Here is a 24,784-nt window from a genome sequence, read left to right as displayed (position 1 = left end):
AGACGTGCAGAGCTGATGGAGACGGTCATTATTTGATTAAAGAGTCTCCAGAGAGAGGACGAGCACACAGCGTCTTCAACAAAAATAATCACATTAAGAAGCACCACTTTGAATCTTTGCTGCCCTGACAGAGACAAGAATCCCTCGGTGTATTAACTGTTTCACTATTATTTTAGTTTGTTGTGTTTAAGTAAGGACGCAAGTAAGGAAATGATTGGCTTACATCGATTGCCTGTCTGTTGCCTCGCTCAAATTTAAAGATTATTAGCTAATAGTCTCCATGTTTTAGCCTCATGTTACGTATTTTCTAATGATTTATGCATTTAATTGTAATGTAATATTCAAATATTTATGTTTTGGAGGTTTTTGTTAGGCTGTGTAATAACTGAATCCCTGAATTTAAGAATGAAAGCAGGCTAAAGAGACTTTAAAGCAGTTGTTCTTGTCAAACACAAATTGTTTTCGATTAAAAAGATGTACAATTAAAGGTGTTTTTGTAGACTTGTATGACACAAACTTAGTGTAATATAGACCTGACTTACTTAGATAATGTTCACCACTGTTTTATAATGTTTATTAATTTGTTCCCCGACGGGGAAATTGACAACAACATAAAATAAGCAACACAAAGGAATTTAAGAAGAACATTGGTATCACGATTGGCTATGGCTAAAATTGTTATTTTAAACTTTAGAATCAGTTTCGGGCCTGTTTTTCTCAATGGCTGCCTGCGTCCCCACTTCTTACTTCAATGGGTCTCTTCTTTTTGCCCACGTTGTTGGTCTGCAGCTTCTCCGGCTGAGGCAGCGCTCTGCTGACAGGAGGCCTGAAACAGACAGCTGGGATAAGACGTCTGCCACACAGCTACTTATCATGCTAATCATAATGATAAAGACATTCATCTTACACTGTTTACTCTTCTGGTTTATGGATTAAAATGTTTCACAAATATGTGCCTTTATGCGCTCACAAGTATGTGAAGTTTACTTACAAAAGAAACGCAAGTGTGAGGATTTTTAGAAAAAGCTTATTACAGAGAGAGATGTTTTGAAGGCTTCTTGTCTACAAAGTGAGCTCAGAGTGTGAATAACCAGCTAAGCAAGCAGTGAATAAGCCCGGTTTGAAAAGTGACTATAGGGGGAAATTACTTTGAGAGCTGAATAACATGAAAAGAGTTAAAAGTCAAATCAAAAATAAATATCAGTATGGAATAACTGTGACTTTGTCCATTTTTTTTCAACACAGCAAAAATAAAATAAAAAAATAAATCAATATAAGTCATCAAGAGATACAAAAACCTCATCATAGAACAAATATATTTTCTGGAGAAGCAGCAATAAAATGCCCTCATCTGTAATTTAGGATAACCTGAGTAAAGTTTTCAACTCATTAAATCCGCTTGATTTCATCTTTCCGTGGTTCCTTTGGAGGGAATGCTTTCTATAGTTGCTGAAAATAGGCCTGTTTAAAGAAAATGCTCTGAAAAACTACGCAAGGCAAGAATAAATGTAGAAAACTGTGAGCATGACCTTTTACATTCAGAGACTATGGTACAACAAGAAACCATTTAACCATATAAACCTGTGTGTGGTCTATGAAGTCATAAAAGAACCAGAGAGTAAAGATCTTACCTTGACCCTCTTCATGGCAGCAATTATAAATAAAAGAAAAGCAAGGATTACAAAAAGGCTTCTCACAGCATTCATTGCTGCCCAGCAGACGCACTGAGGACATAAAATATAAGAGTCAGCACCATTTTGTAACCATGACAACCTAAGTCCATTTCCATGACAACTGCCGCATGGATACTTGCATATTGAAAGAAAACTCCAGTAGAAATCAATAAACCTGAAGCACCCAAAGTCTTTGACACATTGATGGATTAATATGATAAGAACATTTGATACTCTCTGTTTAAAACCAGCTTAAAAAACATTCGTCAAAGAGGATTTTACATGTGTAAATTCCTAATTTCTTTCTGGATTGATGTTTGAGATTCTCTTTAATCGTGCCATTACCCCAGAGTCCTTAACTTGTAAAAACAATCTTGTACAGCCCATTCAGATTTTTCTCTATGCACTACTAAAGTGCACACTCAACCAATTACAGTTAATCAAATGAATTCCTACTTAAACATTTAGCTCAGTTTGTACTGTCAGTAAGAACAGAAGCTCATTAGAAAGTGAAACTAGAAACCCAAAATGGCTTCGTGGTTTGTATGTGCAGGAAAAATGCTGAATCACTGAAAATGGGGAATTTTTACTGCAAAGGCTTCACAGATTCATTTAGCAACAAGCTAAAGAAATTTCTCGATACTGTATTTGTTCCTTCATTTCATCCTATTACACATATTTCAACCATGGCCACAGATAAAACTCAATGTGAATACAAAGCTTACCTGACCACGCCTTGTCTTCAAGTGGAATTAAAAAAGGAAGCATCATAATAAGAGATGGACAGCCATCAAAGGAAAGAAGAAGAGCAGAAAAGGCCGAGTTATTTCAAAAGGGAAAGGACAGGACAGGAAAAGAAAAGATATGTTGACTAAAGAATTCAGGTTTGGTGTAACAGATACAACTCACTTCTCATTCTTTGATAGGTAGAAACTGAGGAATACCTTTCATCCACAGAGGGCTCTTTCATCTGCAAGTGGGGCTTCACGCCGGTCATTGGTCTCATGTTTGTAGATAAGGCCTTTATGGTGTAGGTGATCTCATTCTCCCTTGTTACATCGCTGTCATATCCTGGAGAAAAAAAAGAGAAAACGTGATACAGATTCCTCCTTAGAAAGAGAAAGATTTGGAGACTAAATCTCTGAAGAAGAAGCTCATCCCTCACCTCCATCGTCCTCACTCTCGATGTCTGACTCCTCGCTGTCACACTGCTTGAACTCCCGGTGGCCCTCGGGCTCATGGGCCCAGATCATGAGGCACGTGTCGCCCCCACCGACAGTCACCAAGAGGCTGTCGTCATGGGTCCATCGCACATTGGTAACATGTGTGCTGTGGGCCACGTAGCGTTTGAACTTTGCATATTTCCCCTGGGGGAGGCAGACAACATTTGTTTAACATTTGTGACTTTAATACAAAAATTTACATAACATTTTCATAATTTTTAACCATAAGCCTTAAGCTGTAAGACACCCACACAAGATCATAGGGAAAAAATTATGCTTTGTTACCTTGACAGGGTATCTGAAGAGTTTGACATATCCTAAGTCATCCCCTGTTGCTAGCACCTTCCTGTTGTTACTAAGGCAGGCAGCGGTGACCTCTGTGACCTCGCTGATCAAAGGCCAGATGCCCTCAACAGACGCTCCAAGGACGCATGTCCACGTACTCCAGTCAATCTTTTCCACCTGACAAGGAATTATGGTTAAAAAATGATTAAGCTTTATCTTTAAAAGGTTACAGAGTACTTCACAAAAAAAGATTATGTCAAACAGGGAAACACAAGAGCAACAAAATAGAAAACAATTCATAAATGAACTCAGGAGCTTCACCATAAAGGACATAATTGATAATTACTAAAATATTGAATTAAGCTTTTGAACCTGAACCTGCTGGCAGCCATTATTGAGAGTCAACACTGTGCTTTCAAAACGTTGCCATTATTTAGTTCTTTTATATCCAGCCTCTCCTCTCCTTCTGATATCACTACATAAAACTAAAAAGATAACGAAATTATGAATTTAATTGTAGCCCATAATAAAAATGGGACCAAGGACAGATCCTTGAGGCACCCCTTACCTAAAAGTAAGAGAAAATACCATCACAAAACATTAAAGAATACTTTAAAAGTACACTATAAAACAGATAAAAGACAATCAAAATTGGTTAAGACACTTGCTCAGCCTTTCAAAAAGGATCCTATAATCAAGTGAACAGGATAAGAGTGAAATGGATGGGACAACTGAAGGAAAGCTAATGCATCCTGATAAATGATGGGATGACAGAGAAAAGGTGAGAGAGGTTGTCTTGGGCACCAGCCAGACACAACCCAGAAGCATCATCTCTGAGCCTTATTTTCTTAATGCACCTCTCCATGGTGTGCCTGGCAAGATGTCTGAATGTCACTCTGCATTATAGAGGCAACAAACGATATCCCACTTGCATTGCCAAAATTAGAATGAATTGGTGAAAAGTGGGCCGTGTTAATGCTGTGCTGTCCTTCCTGAGCCCACTCTAAGCCCAAAGGGAATATATCCGGCAACAGCTCCATAACCATGGTTGCTCTTGTGCTTTCTCTCCTTGCTTACCTCTGTAGCTGGGATGGTCTGCCTCTTGCCGCGAGGAGCTTCAAAAAACCACTGCTCTTTAGCACCTGTGTTTACTTGGAGTAGTTTTCCTGTGAAAAAAAGGCCCAGTGGATAGAGGTGCTCAACTGTTCTTTAATAAAGACATTTTTAGTTTGTGGTTGATCCTTCAGCACTCATTTGCAACTTTCCTGAGATAAGAAAACAGTATACAAGGAAATATGTTTACCTCGCTTGTCCCAGTCGAGATGTGTAATGTAGTTCAGGCATCCTTTGCACACACCCACCCGTTTGCTGCTCATTACATTATAAATATCCACAAATGTGTCTCCTGATGCTACTGCAAGATACTTCCCGGTACCTGACCAAAAAAACAGAGAGGATTATTAGTCATTCCCACGATCTATTTGAAATGAGGATCAAAAGATTTGTCGTTTAATCAATTGATATGGTTGTGGCTGAAATCTCCAAACAATTATTAATAGCTTGGATTTACAGTATATAGCGCCTTTCAAGAAACCCAAGGACGCTTTACAGTAGAGCAATTATTGGAAGAAATTCTGTATCGACAGTTATGGTTTAATTCATTCTATAGTGTCTTTGGTGATCCCATCACTTCTTTTTCTTCTAACACACCAGTCAATAACAACAACTAAATGGATTGGCACTAAACATTATAAAGATGTTCAGAGTGCAAAACAAACCCCAATGATGAGCGTGATGGCCTGACTTTTTCTCTAGCATTGCAAGCAGGTCACTATTTTGGTACTTTTTGGTGAAACATTCAAAATAATATGTAATTTTGTGCAGAAAATCAACGCCTTGTCCAATCCTTAAAATGTGAAACAAAGATGGTACACATGTTTGATATTATATCTGAAAAAACATGGTAGCATTAATATATGCAGGCTCATCAGTGTACATTACGCTAAAGTCAGCATGTGCCTCATTATAAATTGAAATAGTATACATATACCATTATACAAACTCTTTATGGTAAAGAGAACAAAGGAAATCTTTGGATAGCAGGTTTTTCGAGTTGCAAATTGTTTGCTTTTCTTCAGGAAGCATCAAGGCAACAAACGTGATGTGCTCAAATTCAGCATATTTCTCCTACCTAATCTGGGTTCAATGGTCCCACTCCTCTTTATGTGTTGGAGAAGTCTTTTTTTTATAATTATACTCAGATTCAGTAAAGATATAACTTAAGAGAACACTTAGCATGACAGTAGATTCTTAGCTTGTTACTTTTGAAAAAATAAAAAAGGAGTTTCATTGGTTATTCCTACTTTAATGACCATACTAAAGTCTATGTCCTGCTCAGTGTTATACTGCTCCATACAGTGACCGCTGTTCTAAGATATAGGTCCTCAGGGATGTATGGGTGTTGGGTTGAGAAAAAGGATCTGTTGCAGTGTGGAAGGTTAAGTGTCCTGGCGAAAAGGAGTTTAGTTTCTTGCTCTCACTTAATCCACAACTACTGTTTCCCTTCTGCTCTAGCTGTCACTGTGTCTTGCCCTATGACAGAAAGATATTAATTTGGGTCAGGCCTCCAGCAATATCTACCTGTCTCAGCAGCAGGAAAGAAATATGTATCACTGGATTATACTGCTGAACTTATTCACAGCATCTTACAAACACTAAAATGCACAGACATTTTATAGGCCTGCTTATTATATAGAGAAGGATTTAGGGTTGTTTAGAAATGTTTAAAAAGTGTAAAGGTGGACCACAGACCTGGAGAGAACCTGATATCAGAGATGATGTCCTTGCGGTGGTGGAAGGACACCAGGTCCTCCAGAGTGTCTGCGTTCACAATGAGGAAGCTGCCATCATTCAGGCCCACCGCCAATGCTTTGCCGTCAGGGGAGAAGCAGCAACAACGGCCGCCTGTGGAGGATAATGTGTTTGTTATCGCCCTGGGACCTGCGCACATCCTGTCGGAAAATAATCTGTTAGTGTCTGAACGGTGACTCACCTTTTCTGAGTTTGCGTACCGCCAGCATGCAGTGGCTGGGCGAAAGGTCCCATATGCGCAGGGTTTTGTCATCGCTGACGGTGGCACAGAGAGGGAGGTGGGGATGAGTGGCAAGGCCCCACACTTCACCCTCCATGTGACCCTGCAGACACATAGAATAACATTTCCAAGTTTATTCTTCAATTAAAAATTAGGACACAGCAAAAAAACTGATGGGAGAATAATGTGCCATGTCATGAATTTGATGCATTCTGTTTAGGAAAAATGTATTTCTTCACCCTTGGTGTGACTGATTGATTCATTGAACAGTAATTGAGGATAAGTTTATGAGATACATAAAAATACTACTTAAATTATACTAGAGTGTGCTTATTTTCTCTTTTGTTTATTCATTTCCACTTTAGGATATTTGACTTCACTTACAGGGCAAAAAGTGTCGTCGTAGACAACGAGGGTGTTATGGAAAAAAGGCAAGTCTAAGGCATGAATTAAACACAGTTTCCTATTAAATTATGCTTTGTGTTTCTTCATGCTTTCTATTACTTCAGGTCAGATTTCAAAGTGAATAAAAAACTAGGAGCGTTTTGTTCATATACATAGACTACAGCAACATCCTCTGCCTAATTAGTACAATTATCTCCTATCTGACATCAGTATGGGTTAAATGAATTATAATAACTGTGTGAAAACAACATTATAATTCTCTTTGATAACCAAAGATACTTACAAAGTTAGCGTGTTACCTAAACAAGAGATAACCAAGGATGACCTTGACCTATCTCATCAACTGATCCTATTCATCAAATTGTACTTGCATGTTTTAAAGCATTTGAAATAGGTGATCAATAACATTCACTCTGTCTGGACCACTTAGGTAAATTAACAATCTCACATCCAACAGCAATAATTCATCACCATTTATGGCCACCTCCCTGATAATTCTGCATTGCTGAACGAAACAGACATGAGTCATCAGGATGTATATGCATCTATTTCTGCTGTCCAGTTTTCATAGAATAACACGTTTCTGTGTTCCAAAATGTGCAATCAATCTAACGTACACCTTGAGACACATCTCTATAGTGTAAGGGAAACAACATCTTAGCAACATCTTGAGTCTTAGCACCCAGCATCTTGAACATAAAACATCCCATTTTCTCTAAAACATTACATTATCTCACATAATGTTTTAGCCATCTATGCAGCCGTTGCTTTTAATTCATTTTGGCACAATAATAATAATTCACCTGCAACAGCCTGAAACATGCGCTAGATAATAAATAAATAAAATTAACATATTGTCTCCTCAGTCCTGCAACTTTATCAAATGCAATACAACAATTATATTTCAGAGATGATGCTTATTAAGCTAACCTCCCCATCTTAGCTCATGATGTAAAAAACCACAGCCAGCCTCCACATGAATTGAATATTGCCTGGAATGTTGAAGTTTAGGTGCCTTAAATGATTAGATTAGTGACATATTTAGGGTTTATTTTCGATCAGGAAATTACCTGGACCAGCAGAGTGATGGGGCCACTCTTGTCTACCTCCAAGATCTCTCCATTCTTGGTCCCCACCAGGATGTGTCCATGGCCCAGAGATATGGCACGTATGGAGGGGTTGTCCTCCAAGAGCAGCCCTGCAGAGTGGATGAATTACAGCATGAAGTCAGAGACCTTTGCGTGAACCAGGACGCTGGGGGAAATGTTCATTTCAGCTAAAAGCATAGAATATCTTAAAAGGATTTTCATTGAATGGATGGATTACATCTCTGGAACTGGAAACAAGGACAGTGGAGGACAAAAAAAACAAACAGGATGACCTCTTTACCTTTAGAGCCCGGAGCCAGGACTGATCTCTTGATGGCGTAGGTCTTGAGGCATCTCTCAAATGTGTCGTCCCACAGAGCGACTATACCATCCTTTCCCCCAGTCACAAATCCCTACATGGATAACATTTAGGCACATTTAACCCTGAAATGATCTCCTGTTAGTTCAAACTACAAACTGTCAGGGCAAATACAACATTCATGGCAAAAAATAATTAGTCCTTATTGTCCAGTTCCTCCTTAAAAAACTATTCTTATTAGTATTAGAAAACACCCTTTCCCCCCTGGTACCTTCTCTAGTGCGTGGACACTGAATACAGGGCCGTCATGAGCTTTGACAGTCTTCATCAGGAACATGTCCCTCCAAATGCAAATGTCCCCGGTACATGTGCCTGAAAACACCATCTCCTCTGACCAGCCGTACACAGCACACATCATAGTCTCCGTCTTCCCCATGTTCCCCTTGCGCCCAATTAGACCACCACCTGAAAGAGTAACAGACAGTGGGCTCTCGGAGAGAACAACAGCTGAGATGGAGTTCTGCTTGTTAGAGTTTCTGCTATTCACTAAAAGAACTGAGAAGTCTTACCAGCCTTGTGCCAAAACTTCATATGCTTCACGCCAGCTGTGATGAGCTTGTCAGGGAGGTAGGGGTTTATTTTCACAACAAATATCTTGTCCTTGCTTCCCCTGAAAAACAATTTCAGCATCACTTAATATGCACCAAGAAGAACATCTCATTTTTACATTTTGTGATGCATCCACATCCTGTGGCTCCTTCATAGTTCTTCATATCTTCCGGATATGAAGAGAAACAGACTTTTATTTTGGCTCTACTTTTTACAGTTGGAAGGACAAATACACTTTGACTCAAAATGTAAAAAAATGTTTTTTTATTGTGGCTAGAAGCATAAAAAATAAAAAGAGACAAAGGCAGTGTGCATACAGCAGGCTACACTGAGGCTTTTTCACCATGGTTAAAAAAAGAGAAGAGATATGCCTTACTGGAATGGTTTTGAATTTATAAGTGTTTCTGATCATAAGTTATACACAGCCACACAAACGAAACATTTCAACATGAATATTAATGATTTACTGAAGTTAAAAAACGAAATAAAAAGGCAACACCTTTAAAAAAGAGAGTAAGGTCGGACCTGCCCTTTTTGTGAAATGTCATACATTTCGTTATGAATTGGCACAATACAATTAAAACTTGTATGACTGGCTGATATAGTGTTGAATAATGTGGACTGGTTATATGGTTGTATTTTATTCTTACTGATTGTGCTACTTGACTTTCATGTGTTTGCAGTCTTTCAAGTCTTGGGCAAAGGACCGATTTTCATAAGCATTAAACTGCACCTAACACTTTATACCCCCCTGCTGTCTCTGCATGTTTCCGACTCTTAATCACTCCACACCCTCTTTAAAAGTCTCCCTATCACACCCACTCCTCCTCCAGACAAGTCCAGACAGTGGCGGTGCACAAGCTCAGCTCTGTCAGGTCCCATTTCCCTACGCCCGCCTCACTGCACTGCCCACCAGGGTCTGCAAAGGAGATTAGTGCAGCTCCAAGCTGTCCCTGAGCTGCAGTGAGAGACCTACAAACAACAGGCAGGAGAGCAACCCGTAATGCACTGCTTCACACTAGCCAGGGGGGAGTTTTAGTGGAGTAGAGACTAAAAATGAGCATCAAGTAGGACACTTAACAAAGCTAAGCAGAGATATTTTGGGCTAATGATGTTTCCCAGTAAGATATTTCTGTATCTACTGGTTTCAGGATTATGTCATTTATCCTGATGGGAAATTGGAAATCCTGCATTGTTCAGATCAAGTTAATGTGTTTCGCAATGCATGTCTGTTGAGGTAATCCACTTGCATCAAATGACCAAGACATGTACATTTGCACCACATCTGGCTGCATAAATACTTAACATGCTTTGTACACAACCATAGAATAAAATCAGTTTGTTACACTTGCTGGTCCAGATTGCTTCACTTATCAGGGCATAGTCGTGGGATTTGTGTGGCAATAACTACTTTCTTGTTTTTGCTATTGGCTTGAATTTTACTGAAACCCATTTATGTTGTTCAATACCTCAGAACCTCATTGTGCATCTAATATTGTGCTTCGCTCTAATATTAAGCAGCAAGTCCATAAGATAAGCTCACGGCAGGTGTAAATGAAAAGTAATTCCCTTTAATTATGGATCCAAGGATTGGGCCCAGGGGTAAATTCCTGCTCTAACTGCTCAGACTCCAGCAGGGTTAAGTGTTTCAGCGGAGCAGCCTTGCAATCTAAAAAGTAATTCCATTCCTTTCTTCTCCTTCATCAATCACGCTGTCAGCCCAGCCTGGCAAAGTAGCTTCAATTTAGCCCTCATCAATAATTGTCCATATTTAAACTAAAGCACTCAAACAATCTTTATAATTAAATGGAAGATTTGTCAAAGCATGCTGGTGCTGCGTGATGAAAGGGCCGACTCTGGTGTGACTGTACTTACCTCATGGCTGAAAGCTTCTCCCCTTTCCTCCAGTCCCACAGCACAATGGTGTGATTGTCGTCCAGGCCGACCGATGCCAGCCTTTTGCCGTCCGCTGTGGAAGAAAAACGAGAACTGTTCAGTTGAGCACAGACAGAATCCATTCCTGCTTTGGTTCAGTGAAGTTTGGCCCTTCGTTAGCAACATGAAAGCAGCCCAGTGGGTTTGATGTACGGCAGGTGATTCACAGACTCTGACATACAGATCACCACTCTGCCTCTGTCTGGGGCCAATTAAAGGAAGCGAGATGAACAGGTCTACCTTGATGCTGTCAGACTGCTGTGAATAAATGGCAGCAGAAATAGGTTTCTCGGTCTCTTGCAAAATGGTATCGTGTTAATATAACCTCTTTAAATGACGTATGGAAGGCTTTTCTTTTCTTTTTTGTTCCCCTGGGTGTCTGGAAGAATTTGTACATACAAAATGTAGGTTTTGTTGAATAGGAGTGGATAGGACTTAAGCAGTCAGACAAAACAGCTCTAAGTCTTACCAGAAAAGTCCAGGGCACACACTCCCAGCTGGTGGAAACCCCTTAACACAGACATGGGTTTTAATGTTTCAGTGTCCCATATGTGGATGCAGGAATCTCTGCCAACCTGGACAGACAAAAAAAATCAAAGCATATACTCAGGGTTCTTATTTAAAAATAATTTAAACTTGAGAATGTTGAGTAAAAATCTCCAGCACCTTAGCTAATCATTGATCATCCAGAAACTGATCTTAAGAAACCTTTGAATATTTTATGTAAGATGTACTGAAAGCTACCTGGCCGGTCGCTACAAAGTCCTTTAGGGGATGGATAGCCAAACAAAGGATGTCATCATCATGGCCCATGTAGAAACGTTGAGTGTTCTGTTGTCTGTTGTATACAACCCCAATAGCAGCCACATGGTAGACTATTTCCCCGGTCTGGGTGTAGAACAGGTTGCTCCTACAATCATAACCCCTGTACCTGCAAGCAAAAAGCAATAACAAGGCTATGATTGATATGAAGGGCTTTAAGTAACTGCTGTCTGCTTCTTAAAAGTCATCTTAAATATTAGCCATTCCAGACTTTCTTTCTGATGCTGCAAAGTAAGCCTACCCATGAATGAAGTGCAGCTTCACCCCACTCCCCGGAGCTCTCTCTCTCTTCTTCATGGCCGTCGCTCGATGTTTTTCTTTGCACTGCTCTTTGAGCTGAGGTAGATCTTCTTTGTAAACCTAAATACGTAAAGAAAATAGTGCACATGCTCTGTTTAATATCAAACGTAATTTATAGAGAAACATGATTTAAAGGGGATCATATTTGATTTCGATCACAAACCTGTCGTCTGTATGTGAGCTGTGTCTCCTGCTCGATTTCTGAGTCCATCTCAGGTACGTCAGACTGATCAGAGTCCGACTCCTCGCTGTTTGAGTCTGCCAAGCTCTCTGCAGGCAGAAACAAGGTTAAATTAAACATTGACAGTAAAATCCTTCCCTGCCTCTAAATCAGACAAATCTCCCACTGCACAAACCGAAAAAAACTGTTGGGTTGCAGCAAGGGTGAGGGTCAACCATGTAATAATACTGTGACATTTCCTATCCATCAGGCAGTCATGCTTCGCAGTGACATTGCTCAAGACAAATGTATAAAAATGCTGATGCAGCACAGGAAAGCCGTGCCAGGACAAGGCAATAAGCAGAACTGGCAGCTAAGGGCGGCTACTCACAAGATCCATTAGGAAAATTAAAAGGAAAGGCAGTTAGTATGTGCTTTAATTTTATAAAGTACAGCTGGGCTCTGTCTCTAGGAATAATATGACTTGGGAATGACAATGCAATTACACTTTCCAAGCTTCATTCACTTTCTTTAGAACTGTTTTAATTAATATGATGGCTGTTTCTTTGCAGAGCTTTATGGAAATGGTAGCTCGGGAAAAACATTACAGACAAAACAATCTAGTACATTGCACTCCACTGGTTCAGCACATTCATTTTATGAGGATGGTGGGAGCAGTATGGGTGCACATTATGTAACAGCCAGAAAACAATCCCTTACAGGTAACTAAATAATGTGACCTTTTATGACCTTTAACTTTTCTAAATGGGTTTACATCAGTTACTGTTCAAATCATCTCACTCCCAGGCAGATACTTGTGATACATTTTTTCTTCAGAAATAGACATTTCAGGGAAAATTCTTGAGGCTATTTTGCTTTTATTCTGAGAGGTAGATGACAAGACCACTAACAGCTACAAGACTTTTCCTTCAAGGAGTAGTTTTACATGTTGGGAAATACAATAGTTAGCTTTGGTGTGAGTTAATAAAACGACTGGAGCCACTATCAAGGATGTTGGTTAAATTTCACCAGTAAATAGTTAGCTAAGCTTAGTACTGAGTCGTGGAAACCATACTGCAAACGTTTAGAGTACAGTGGTATTGATCTTCTCCTTAAATGATTGGCAATAAAGAGACCAAAGTGTTTTCCCAAAGACGCTGACCAGAGTCCTTCAGATATGGAGCCAGGAGTTTACATAAACATTTCCTTTAGAAATAGTCAAATATGTCTATTTCTATTTTCTCTTAGTTGTTTAGACAACATGTAAATAATGGAGCCTTGGCAGCAGTTGTAGGCATATTTTTAAGCTTTGGAGAGAACCTAGCTCGTCTTTTTCTCTTCTTCCAGAAGAGCTGAGCTATGCGCCCCCTGGCTACACATCCATATTTAATACACATGAAAGTGGTCTCATCAGCAAGTCCTCAATAGGAAAGCAAACACTTGTATTCCACCAAGAATCTATTCCTTCCTAAATGAGTTTTTCTTCACTCTTTGTTCAGCAATATTTGAGTGGGAGGTTGAGTAGACATCAGCATCTCTATCAGGGATTTCCAATTTGTTTAATTTGAAAATGTCATATTGGCAGGAGCCGAGGATTTTGTGAAGTGAGTAATATCAGTAAATTCAAGTCACCATTCTCTGCCAGAATGTAATATGTCTATTTAGGATCGAATGTGAAGGTACATTTTATATATTTAAACGCTCTCAGTTTGGTTTAACAGTCAACTTTGCGAGGAATCATCTCACCTTGTGGCGCTATATGCACAGCTTCTTTGGCCTTTCTTTCGGGGACAAACTTCCACTGGAACACCGAGTGATCTGCCCCACCGATAGTTATGACCCACTGGTAATCACTTGACCATCTCACGTTGGTTATATGGGCTGAATGACCTAAATACTTTTTAAATTTTGCACCTGAAATCAGGAGGACAAATATCAGTACAAAGCATATATTATTAACAGAACAACTATAGTTACACTCCTTAAAATTGAGCTTTCTTTACCTTTTTTTATACACGGGTATCGTAAAAGTTTGACTATTCCATAGTCGTCTGCTGTTACTAAGACTTGATTGTTAAAATTGGCGTCGACAGAGTTGATGTCATTGATATCAGAGTACTTGGGCCATATTCCATTAACCTCAGGGCCCAGCACACATGTCCAGGAAGCCCACTGTACCAGCTTCAGCTCCTCCCTGTTGGTCACCTCCTTCCCACCTCAACCAAAGAGACAAACATTTCATCTCACAAAGGAGCTCTTACACAATAATAAATCAAAGAATATTGATTTTTTTTTTTGGTAATAGATTGGCAGTATATAACACAGATCATGTTGTCATAGCTTTGTTAATGATATTCCACTGGGAACATGGTCTTACTTGGCATCCTGTAGAAGAGCCTTCTGCCGCTGCCGTCATTGGTCTGCAGGTACTTGCTGTCTGTTGACCAGTCCATGTGTGTGATGAAGCTGTTGGAGCCGATGCACTCGCCCACTTTCTTGTACCTCTGCACCACACCATAGATGTCTACTGAATTATCATTAGAGCCAACCGCCAAATGGCCGCCATCGGGGGAATACTTCAACTCATGGATGGCCTCCTTCCTGTCCTTGATGTGCACCACCTCTGTCATATCTCTGTAGAGGGAAGCAGAGAAATGTTGCTTGAATTAGAAGCTAAAATGGACACTAAAGTTGAGTTCACAGAGCATCAAATTTCTTTTGTCCTTTGGATTGCGTACACACCTGACTCGGAGAACGGTGAAAGAGCCATCCTTCATTCCCAGCGCCAGGTGAATTCCATCAGTGCTCACGGCCGCACAGCGGATTGGCTCCTCCATGTTACAGCGAGCTATCAGTGCGTGATCTATGAGGCTCCAAATCCTTTAGACACAGAGGAGAGAGGGAACAAATGAAAAGACAGCGCAGTGATGAGATTACATTGAGTCAAAGGACCAGGGCAATAATATTTGTGCTGCCTGACCTGTTATATATTTGTTTTATTCCTGCATACTGACAGTTACAAAACCATTTCATCAACGTAAAAAAAACTTGTGCAACCCCTTTGACCTGGAAACAAATCCATGAGAAAACTATCAATAAACATATCATAAATGCTGTGAATTTGGTGAAATGTACCTTCAATTATTTTAGCCTAACTTTATGACAAGAAGTAACCCATGAATATCCTTAGAATCATATTTCAAAAGTAAAGTTTTGGGATAAAAACGTAATCTTAATGAAAAGAGATCATTGTCTCGTAATCTCGTAAGTGTCCACCTACACAAATGATGAAACTGATGAATAATTCCAAAAATGGACAAAATATGTTAAATATCACCAAAACATGACAGTATTTTTGTCACAAAACATCTCGGGGGTTAATACTGAAGCTTCACCTGACTGAACGATCATCACTTCCAGTCATGGCCAGAGGCTTGGTGGGGTGGACAGCTAGAGCCCACAGCTCGCCCTCACAGTGACCCTGCATGATCAGGAAGGGCTTGGTGCGGTCATGGACCACCACCTCAAAAATCTCACTGTCCTGCGTGCCCACCAGGATGTGATCCCCCCGCCAGCACACGCTGCGTACAGACAACCCTGTGAAAAACAAAAGAAACAACTACCCTCAAAAATCAGCAAGAAAAAAAGGAGAAAGCATGCTGACATTAAAGCAGACAGACATTATAAGAGACAGGACAGGGTTGATAAAGACAGGAGGTGTAAATAACCAACTGCAGGCAACCTAGGATGGATTTATCATACAATGACATCCAATCTGTGATTAACTGTACTGATGTTACAGTGAGAAAAGCATGAGCTGTATACATATGTAAACATAACATATGTATACGGCATAAAAACGGCAACAGACCTTGGAGTTACTAACAACAAGAGGATTAGCAGAACAATATGGAGACTTCTACAAACAGACATATCATTAAGCACTGCCCATTATAACATCACCCACCTCGACTATTATCACCTCTAGCTACTGTTAGATCCAAGATTATACATTAACGACATGAGGGATAGAAAAGAAAGATGCATTTAGTCAAAGAAGAGAAATGGCGGGTTTATACATTTCTTTCAGTGCCTAAGGAGACCACAGTTTGGCCTGCGACCTTCAGTTTTAAGTAGAAAACAGGCAGTTTGAGTTCACCTTTATATCCTTGGTCTGTTTCCCTGAGATCAATGACAGTAATTGGTTTGAAGTTGAGATCCCACAACCGGACACAGCCGTCCCGGCCCCCAGTGGCGAAGCCCTCTTCACAGACATTCATGCTGAATATCCCTGACTGGAAGAAATGACTGTCAGTGCGGATGTGCATGACAACTGAGCGACAACAGAAGAAACTCAGTATAGTGATGCCGCTCAACCATGTATTTGTTTAACAAGGTTTTTACAATGACAAAAAAAAAATGCAGTGTGGCTTAATATAACACAGAATGAGGAAACAGGAGGTGTCATTTTTTATTTCTTCTATTTCTGAAAAAACTCTTCTTCTGCTTCAGTTGTCTTTCTGTGCAGACAATGAGTTACCTAAACCCTCAGTGAGACATTTGGTGGGACAAAAAGCAGGAATGAACAGGCACTGTACTTATCATCCCCTCCCCCATCTGCCTATCCCCTCACCCAGCTGTTGATCCAATAGATATCATTTAATCCTGTGGAGTAAAAGGCTGATCCTTTTTTCTACTGAATGCATGGCTTCAGCCCTGGTTCAGTTTACTGGATGCTTTCAGTTATTTTTTAATGCAATGAAAAACTTAAATCTTGGAAATCAGCCAGGGCCACAAAGCAGAAAACAGACATCTTATAAGACTCACCCCATGAGCTCCTTGCACTGTCCTCAGCAGGTTGATCCCCTTCCACACGTAGATGTCCCCATTCAAGGCACCTGAATATGTGACCTCATCCTTGGCGCAGGCAAGGCAGAGGATGGTTTGGAGATCCCCCGTTTTGCCAAAAACGCCACGTTTGGGTGTGAGAGCATTACCGCATAAGCTCCAAAACTGCAAACACAAACAGAAAGAGTGAAAAAGCATGGTGGCTAATCCCTAATGTAATCCTGTCCCTGAAAGAGCAAATGGATAATTATTAAACATTTGAATACAACTGCGTGGAAAAAAAAACATCCAGTCATTTATGTTTTTGAAGCCACACACAACAGAGCAACTCCATTGAGAAAACACCTTCAAAGAAAGCAAAGTCAAATTCAAACACTCCCCCTCCTCTTCATGTGATACTGGGGACTCTTGCTGGGGTCAGTGCTTCAACCACCTGATTAGCATTCACCGACACAGACACACGTACGCACACATGGGGGCTCATTATTTATGAACAAGGTCATTGGGATGCACTGGCATGGCCCAGTCTGAGGGCTAAATCCTTCAAACGGAGGAGGAGAGGACGAAAGAGAGACGCTCTGTCTGCATGGAGATGAGATCACAGAGGGAGAGCTCAGGGAGGCTGTCTGGAATACTGAGACACGGCCGTTCACACATGAAACAGAGACACACTCATCACCTGCAGGTAGCTGGGAATTGACTGAGCAACAACTTTGATCTAAAACTGAATTTACCCGTGCATTACAAGAAGTGATCATTTATAAAAAAAAATGCTTTGTGAGCTATTATAACATTGCACCATGTGAATCTGCTCCAAATAGAAGCAAATTTTAGGGAAACTTTGATGCTGTTTTCAACCACACAAGAACCTATCTGCAGAGGCTTGATATACAACCACACAATGAACAAATGAGCTCCTGAATTGTGACAGCCTGGCACATCCTCACTAACAACCATCCTCCTGACTGATAGCGCTGCTGTGTGCTAACAGGAGCGATCGATTATCAGAGGCAGGAATCACAGCCTAAGATACAGCCCTGCCTTTGAACACCAAACGCTCATACACACCTCAACAACACAGGTCTCCTAATCCTTGACTCAGAGTGAACATTTGCATTTGCTCGAGTTTACGCACAGAGTCTGAGCTGAGTGGCAAGTAGAGAAAGATCATAGATGTGTGAGTAATATGGAAAGGTGTATTTGCAGGTGTAATCGTGTCAAGTGTGGAATGTGTAAGGGAAGGGGCTGGGAAGAGGCTTTGTGGACCGGCCTGTCGCGGAGGTAGCAGGGATAGATGAGGCGTGACTGCGCAGCTCTCCCTGCCCGCAACTGATAAGGCAGCAAGACCCGGGCACTGGCTAAGCCCTTTACTGTTGAATTACTGAGAAGAGACGAGATGCTGGAAGGGGTTTATGAAGAGGCCAGGGGCACGGGGAAAAAGTCAATGAGGGAGAGGGGGGAGAACAGTGGAAATGGGAAAATGTGCTGGAACATGAGACGACTTGGAATTGAAATAAGGATCTGGTTTACAGTGTTGCTTTCTCTGAATACATTTCAAGGATTAGAAGTATGTCATTAGCTTGGTCACCTCCAAATACACACCAAGGAAAAATTTTTGCAGACAGCTACAACCCCCCTCACCCTTAATATCAAACCCATAAATCTGGCCACTCAGACTACAGTGAGCCTGAATAGTGTAGGAGCATTGAATGCTACACTAACACTCACCTTTTTATCTTAATTGTTTAGTAATTTAGTTAATTATAATGATGTAATTCTTGTTATATTAGACTCCTGTGTAATCAGGACACCAATTCCAGTTATATGCAGGAAAATATTTTGTACAGATTGGAAATAAACAGATCAAATAAAAGGCCAGTTAGAAGTGCAAGCAACTGTCTGAAGCAGCACGTCAAATATGACGGTAAGATGTCTGAGGCAGAAGTCTACATGTATAAAACTTCCATTTCAACGCTCCATAAACTAAGCTTATCATAATTTTTCATTTAAAAAAAGTCCACTATCTTCTTCCAAGGAGAAAAGTCATCCCGGCTGCATGACCATGAAATAATCATTTTTGAAAAGTCTTACCTATCCGATGTTATATTGACTCATTCTTAAGAAGCAAATTGGTGGGCTATTCTGGGGGTGGAAGGACCAATGGGAGCATTTCATTCTAGATTTTGGACTGGGGTTAAGACAACTTTTTCTGATAATTACTTCAGTCAGTTTGTGTAAATGTGAAACCATCACATCAAAGAAGTGAATGTATTGTTGTACACTTCTCAAATGAAACAAAGTCTAATGACTCTCAACAACAGCACAAGTTTGAGGACATGCACTATGAAAGCTGCCTTCAAGGACCATGCTGCTGTGTATTTAATTTAGCATATTAAAGTTTGCATGAACATTTTCACACGTAGCCATCTGTGCTAACGTAATATTTGTCAATATTATTGTACTTTGGCAGGATAATGTACTGATTGGCTCCGAAAGTGTTCACTGCTCTACCTCTGCATACTTAAAAGTATTAACACTTACACTTACTTACATACAGACAATGATTACAGAGACAATGATTAGAGACAGTCGTGCAGTTGTCACAGGAACTGTTGAGACGTACTTTAAGTACGGGAGGGCTTTCAAATGACAACATTTATTTAAACTTACTTTGAGGATTTAAAAAAAAAAGAAAAGTTTTTATATATTTCTTTTGATCATCACCTGGCAGTCCACAATTATAGTGATATATATAGTGAGTACAATTTCAAAACAGCACTAGTAAAGTGTTAGTATTATTAGGAACATAGTGACCAAAAAACATTCCTGTTATACAAAAGGTTATTTACAAAAGTTTCCATTTTTAAGATGCTTTTCTTTTCTCAGTGTTTCAATCTTTTGATTTAGTCAATGACTTTGACTCTTCAGGTGTGTGTGTGTAAATAACATGAAGAATTCAACATAATAATTCATATTATTATTCAACATTATGACAATATTGTTTCTTAGTGTGTGGTGGCCATGCTACGATCTGAGCTCTCATAAACTAATCAAAACACAAATGACCGTTTAATTAGCTGGGCGGAGTTGCGTGAGAAGGAGAGCGTTGCCAGCAGCCACGGTTCTCGTCATAGAGGTTGTGTTTCCTCAGCCTGCTATAGTGAGTGGATTACTGGGACTAAATCTCCTGGATGCTCTGAGTGCTATAATCGCTGAGCGAGCGCAGGGCTAGGGAGCAGATGTCACATGGTCCGCAGGGTGAAGGCAGGGGAATTATGTGGGACAATTGCTGGATTGCCTTGGCATCAGAAAATCAGACGGGAGGGTATGAGACGAGAGGGAGGAGGAGGAGGAGGAGGGGGGAAGACTCAGGATTCAGCTGGGACTCGAAGGGGGGGCGGAGTGGTTGTGTGCCGTGGCGTGGTTGGGATTTCTGCGCCACGTTGGTGGAGGAAGAGTTCAAGGGGGAATTACTATGAGAGGCAGCAGGTCAAGCTGGATTGACATGAGGGAGTCATCAGTGAGTTGTAACACCACTGAGGAATACGTACAGTAGGCTAAACCTCCTGCTTGCATCAAACCTATTAAAGAGTGCCTGAAAAAGCACCATCAGACAGGTTTTCCATCTGAGCATGATCCCCTGTCCTCCCAATGTTTTGGAATTGAGTATCATCTGAGGCCCTGAACTCCTTGTTGTGTCCTAATGGCCCTGCAGCTCAAGCAAAACTACTGCATATCCCAAAGGAAGGCTTAGCGAATACACCCCACATGAACTCATCTCAGATTTATGAGCACCACTCTTCTGTGAAAAAGAAGTGATTGAGATAGGCCTGGAGAGTGAAGCGTGCACAGCTTCAGTTTGTAAAATAGAGGGTCTCTTGAATGGGGGGAGCTGAAATGGGGAGCTGAGTAGCAGAGCCACGGTTCCCCACAGAAAGACAACTCTTCTCTTCTCTGCACAGCAGATTCATGCATTTTTTTTAGGGAAGAGACTGTGAGTCATTGCCTGTCCTACTTATGTAAAGTGCCTAATAACCATGAACTCTGGAATAAAAATGTATTTGCATACATCTATTTTAAGACTTTGATATGGTCATGATGATAAAGCAGAGAAGGCAGGAAGGAAAGGGGCACAGAGCCCAGGGATTCTGAGAACTTCCAAAAAAAAAAAAAAAAATGATAATCTGTTCTCAGTTATTATTTAAATTAGGCACAAGAACTGCAGCTCTCAAGAGTCGGCTGTAATCTAAGGGATGTGAAATGACCAGGAAGTGGCTTTACCTTGATATGCTTGACACCACAGCTTACAAGCTTGCTTGGCTGGTACAAATCCCATGATATGTCAAATATCTGTGGGGGAAAAACATGCATTATATAATGACACAGGGTTACAAAACCACCTCAATATATTTTCTTCACATACATCATATTGTTTCTTCATTTACCAAAGTATTGCTGTGATTTAAAATGAGTTTATTGTATTCTAATTCATCAGAAGCCTATTACAAAAGGACACATATAAGAAAAGGGAAACGAGTAGAGAAAAGTACATGTGTGTGTTTTTCCTGCTTTTGTTATAATGCATGTGGGCTGAAATTAGAAAACAACATCTGCCTGTACTTCATCTTTTTAAAATTCCTTTTCATTAGCAGGGCAGCATCTCAGACAGTCTCTGGGAAGCTCACAATCAATCAGGCCTAACTTGTTTATGTCCTCTTTGGGTCTTGTACTCTATCTTGCTTGTACGCCTAATGAACCGCTCGATACTGAGCTTATGAAGAAGACAGGAGAAGGAAGAAAGAGCTCACCCTGTCTGTGTGACCGGGAGCAGCTGCCAGAACCTTCCCTCTCCTCCAGTCCCACACACAGATTGTGTTTTTAGAGTCCAAACCCACGGACACCAGACACTGTGAAGAAAGTAGAGAGAAATAACTCACATCACAGATTGACACACGTACATAGATGCACTCTGCTGCACTAATCATTGTGATAGAAACTTAAACACCTCCACTGTAGCATGCAAGGCTAAATTAAAGGGGCTGTGGACGGCTACGGAGCAGAACAGAGTAGCTGCCCAGCCCCTGGCACATCCAGTGAGCATGTTTGAATGCTTTTGCTTGAGGAGCCTCCTATAGCGGACTGAGTGAGTAGGCAGCAGCAGCAGCAGTGAAGCAGAAGAGAAGAGAGCAGCTCGTATGGTAATCCTTCAACACTCTGCAGCTTGCTTTACGTGTTTGAGGATGTCCTCTTAAAGTCTAAAAGTCTCTGGTGAGGCATTTCAACTGTTTTAACTTGGATAAGAGCAGTCTCTATTTTTATTTACCATTATAAAAACTCAGACAAAATAGCCAAGCTAGTCTTTTGGCTTTGAGTATGTTAGTCTTTAGTTGGGCCACCACTGTGGCCTAGACTAATGGATCTCTCAAAAAGTATATTTTGCCTTAATGTTTGGAGGAGAGAGTGGGGGATGACATGCAGCAAAAGGGCTGAGGTTAGATTCAAACCCAGGGCCGCTGCCATGAGGACTATTGCCTCTGTGCATAGGGTGTGGGACATAACAGGCTATCCGGCACCCCAAGATCTCTTAAAATGTTTAGATGGTGTAAATGAAATTACCAATAATTATATTGCCCAGATGACGAATCCTTATGACTCTGGTGATCACTGAGTCTACATCGAGGACCAATGGAAGTTATTTTTAAGTGAATGTCTTTATGATTAGGATAAAAGTTTTCCAGCTTATCTGGTTTGTGTGCAAATGAATGCAAAGAAGTGGAAGCAGAAGTTTGTGACACACATTGAACAGTACCTGCTAAATTCATTAGCATTGTCATTGCAAGTATGCATCTTAGTATGCGGACATTAGCACTTAACTCAAACACCACTGTGCCAGAGCTGTAAAGAGTTGTTGACTCTCGCTAAGCACTTTTCATTATAAATGCTGATTTATACCGCTGAGAAATGTTGACATTAATTAAATGCTACAGCTGAGATGTCAAAAAAAAGAACACCTTTTATTAATTGTTTTTGAGGTCCAATGCAGGTTGAATTCGAAAACATTCTGGGTAATCATTTGAACAGACATGTTTTCAATCAAGACATAACTAAACGTATAAAATTGTATTTTATCTTCAACCTAGACTGAGACTCCAGAGCAGACAACAGGACAAGATTAAAATAAAGCAAAGATCATGAGTCATATGCTTTGTACCAGACAGAACTACGAAGGTGTTTTAATCATGTCTTATAATGTAGACTGGGTCATGGTACAAGGGATTCCTCTGGATTGTCTTAGTTTAGCCCAGACTTCCTCTGGTCCAGGAAGATGAATCTGGAGTAAACAGAGCAGCTAAACTAAGAAGTGAATTTGCCTCCTCTGGCTTTAAACTCTGTCACAGTCTATCTAAATCCCCTGTTTCCACCCGAGCAGGAAAATAGCCTGGGGTCATCTTCTTGTCTCTTAAGGCAAAATACAGGAGGTATGACTCCACTCTGAGCGCTCCTACGGGAGGAAGAAAGAGGCGTGCAAAGATGAAATCCTAGTGGTGATTCTGCACTGTATCGATTTTTTATAGTCCAAATCGACATGAGGTGGAGGCTGCAGTGTGTAAATATTAACTGGTAGCAAGTCGGCAGAGAGCTGGCTAAAAAGATAACATTAAACTCAACCAGGTCTATTGAACTTCACAATGTACAGTACTTAACATTGCAGTTGATAGTTATTCCTGTAAAAATCTACCAAGTAGAGCATGCCTGTGTGCAGCTGTCCAGCTAACCCTTGTGGAGTTATCACAGATGTGTCATTCAGAAACTCATTCGGAAAAGTTCTCTGTGTCTCCAAATGAGCATTTCTGGTGACGTCAAACTTTTTTTCTACAATGCTAAACAGTCAGTTCCCTGGAATAGTCCCTGGTTCATTTTCATCATTTAAACAACAGCATTACTGTTTGACAACTGTACCTGACCCTCGAGGTCGAAGGCCAGACAGGCCACACCATGCGTGTGCACGTCTTTGAGGATGGACACAGTCTGCACGGTGTACGAGTCCCAAACACAGATATAAGGCTCCTTGCCCACTTGTCCTGTGGCCACCAACACACGCTCAGGATGCAGAGCTAAACTGTGCAGGGAGACAGAAAAAGGGAGAGAGAGACAGAGGGAAAACATCTGGTTAGCATGGCTATTTTGCGTGCTTGTCTAATGGTGAATGGATTCATCCTCCCAGCAGAAACCACTGGGATGAGATGAACATGTTAAATCTGTGATGGGTCTGAATATGGAAGCAGAGAGGCAGCTTGATGAGGTGACATGGTTCAATTACCACGGTAATGCTCAAATACACACATACAAACACAGCCTGGCTTCACGCATGCCTACAGGGTGTTTCCAGAGTTTAAAAGCCAGAATGAGTGAATCTGTGAATTCGATTTTTCTCATTTTTTGCCAATTTTTCTGCATCCTTTGAACTTCTCTGCCAGTATCACCTTTTCCTATTCATCTGGGGTTTCCTCTCATCGCCAGGCATACGTTTGTAAGGCTGTTACATAATCCCATCCTACCTCCCCTTCACGCGTACCTCCCCCCACCTACGAGAATTCCCACTCTACAGCTGAGCGACAGCACGCTGTGGAAAGCTGTCACTCTCCCCCCTCTCTCTCTCTGCTCCGCCCCTCCTTTCAGGAGCCGCCAGTCACGTTCCGGGCAGGCCTGTGTGAATCACTGGGCAATTCTTCCTTTTGCCTTGTACTGGCCTATATATTTCATGCTGCGATGGCGCTCCCTCCATTATAATCGGACTGCCTGTTTGTCAACTGTTCGCCAGAATATTTAATCCTGGCTTGTTTTCAGACTGCAGGCAGGGCAACTAAGAAAAACCTGCTGAGTCCACACAGAGCTTCCACTTTGACCCCGCCATACTCTTATACCTGTCTTTCTATGACTTTGTCCCTTCTGTCTCGCTTGTAACACCTCATCTGCACCATCAACACTCTGTCACAATCAACCTGAAGAAGCTTTGATGGGATCT

At 40.9% G+C, this 24,784-nt stretch overlaps 1 protein-coding gene across 1 annotated transcript in view; it reads right to left on the bottom strand.

Annotated features, from left to right (window-relative positions):
- eml5 (EMAP like 5) overlaps nt 1-24,784 on the bottom strand; it is a 38,264-nt gene that overhangs the window by 6,240 nt on the left and 7,240 nt on the right. The window contains exons 2-30 of the mRNA XM_061063049.1: nt 23,719-23,878; nt 21,567-21,665; nt 21,040-21,108; nt 16,738-16,923; nt 16,070-16,205; nt 15,306-15,507; nt 14,653-14,790; nt 14,288-14,544; nt 13,914-14,126; nt 13,657-13,824; nt 11,914-12,020; nt 11,692-11,810; nt 11,373-11,559; nt 11,098-11,203; nt 10,569-10,662; nt 8,654-8,754; nt 8,356-8,549; nt 8,067-8,178; nt 7,748-7,875; nt 6,234-6,375; nt 5,993-6,145; nt 4,485-4,616; nt 4,259-4,347; nt 3,182-3,358; nt 2,839-3,040; nt 2,618-2,744; nt 2,399-2,413; nt 1,632-1,640; nt 748-826 (exon numbers count right to left, since the gene is read on the bottom strand). Of these exons, the coding sequence (XP_060919032.1) occupies nt 748-826; nt 1,632-1,640; nt 2,399-2,413; nt 2,618-2,744; nt 2,839-3,040; nt 3,182-3,358; nt 4,259-4,347; nt 4,485-4,616; nt 5,993-6,145; nt 6,234-6,375; nt 7,748-7,875; nt 8,067-8,178; nt 8,356-8,549; nt 8,654-8,754; nt 10,569-10,662; nt 11,098-11,203; nt 11,373-11,559; nt 11,692-11,810; nt 11,914-12,020; nt 13,657-13,824; nt 13,914-14,126; nt 14,288-14,544; nt 14,653-14,790; nt 15,306-15,507; nt 16,070-16,205; nt 16,738-16,923; nt 21,040-21,108; nt 21,567-21,665; nt 23,719-23,878 (3,901 nt within the window). The remainder of the gene's footprint in view (nt 1-747; nt 827-1,631; nt 1,641-2,398; nt 2,414-2,617; nt 2,745-2,838; nt 3,041-3,181; nt 3,359-4,258; nt 4,348-4,484; nt 4,617-5,992; nt 6,146-6,233; nt 6,376-7,747; nt 7,876-8,066; nt 8,179-8,355; nt 8,550-8,653; nt 8,755-10,568; nt 10,663-11,097; nt 11,204-11,372; nt 11,560-11,691; nt 11,811-11,913; nt 12,021-13,656; nt 13,825-13,913; nt 14,127-14,287; nt 14,545-14,652; nt 14,791-15,305; nt 15,508-16,069; nt 16,206-16,737; nt 16,924-21,039; nt 21,109-21,566; nt 21,666-23,718; nt 23,879-24,784) is intronic.

This window comes from Labrus mixtus, chromosome 18 (genome assembly GCF_963584025.1).
Source record: "Labrus mixtus chromosome 18, fLabMix1.1, whole genome shotgun sequence".
Taxonomy (NCBI): domain Eukaryota; kingdom Metazoa; phylum Chordata; class Actinopteri; order Labriformes; family Labridae; genus Labrus; species Labrus mixtus.
This window is presented reverse-complemented; position numbering and strand designations above follow the sequence as displayed.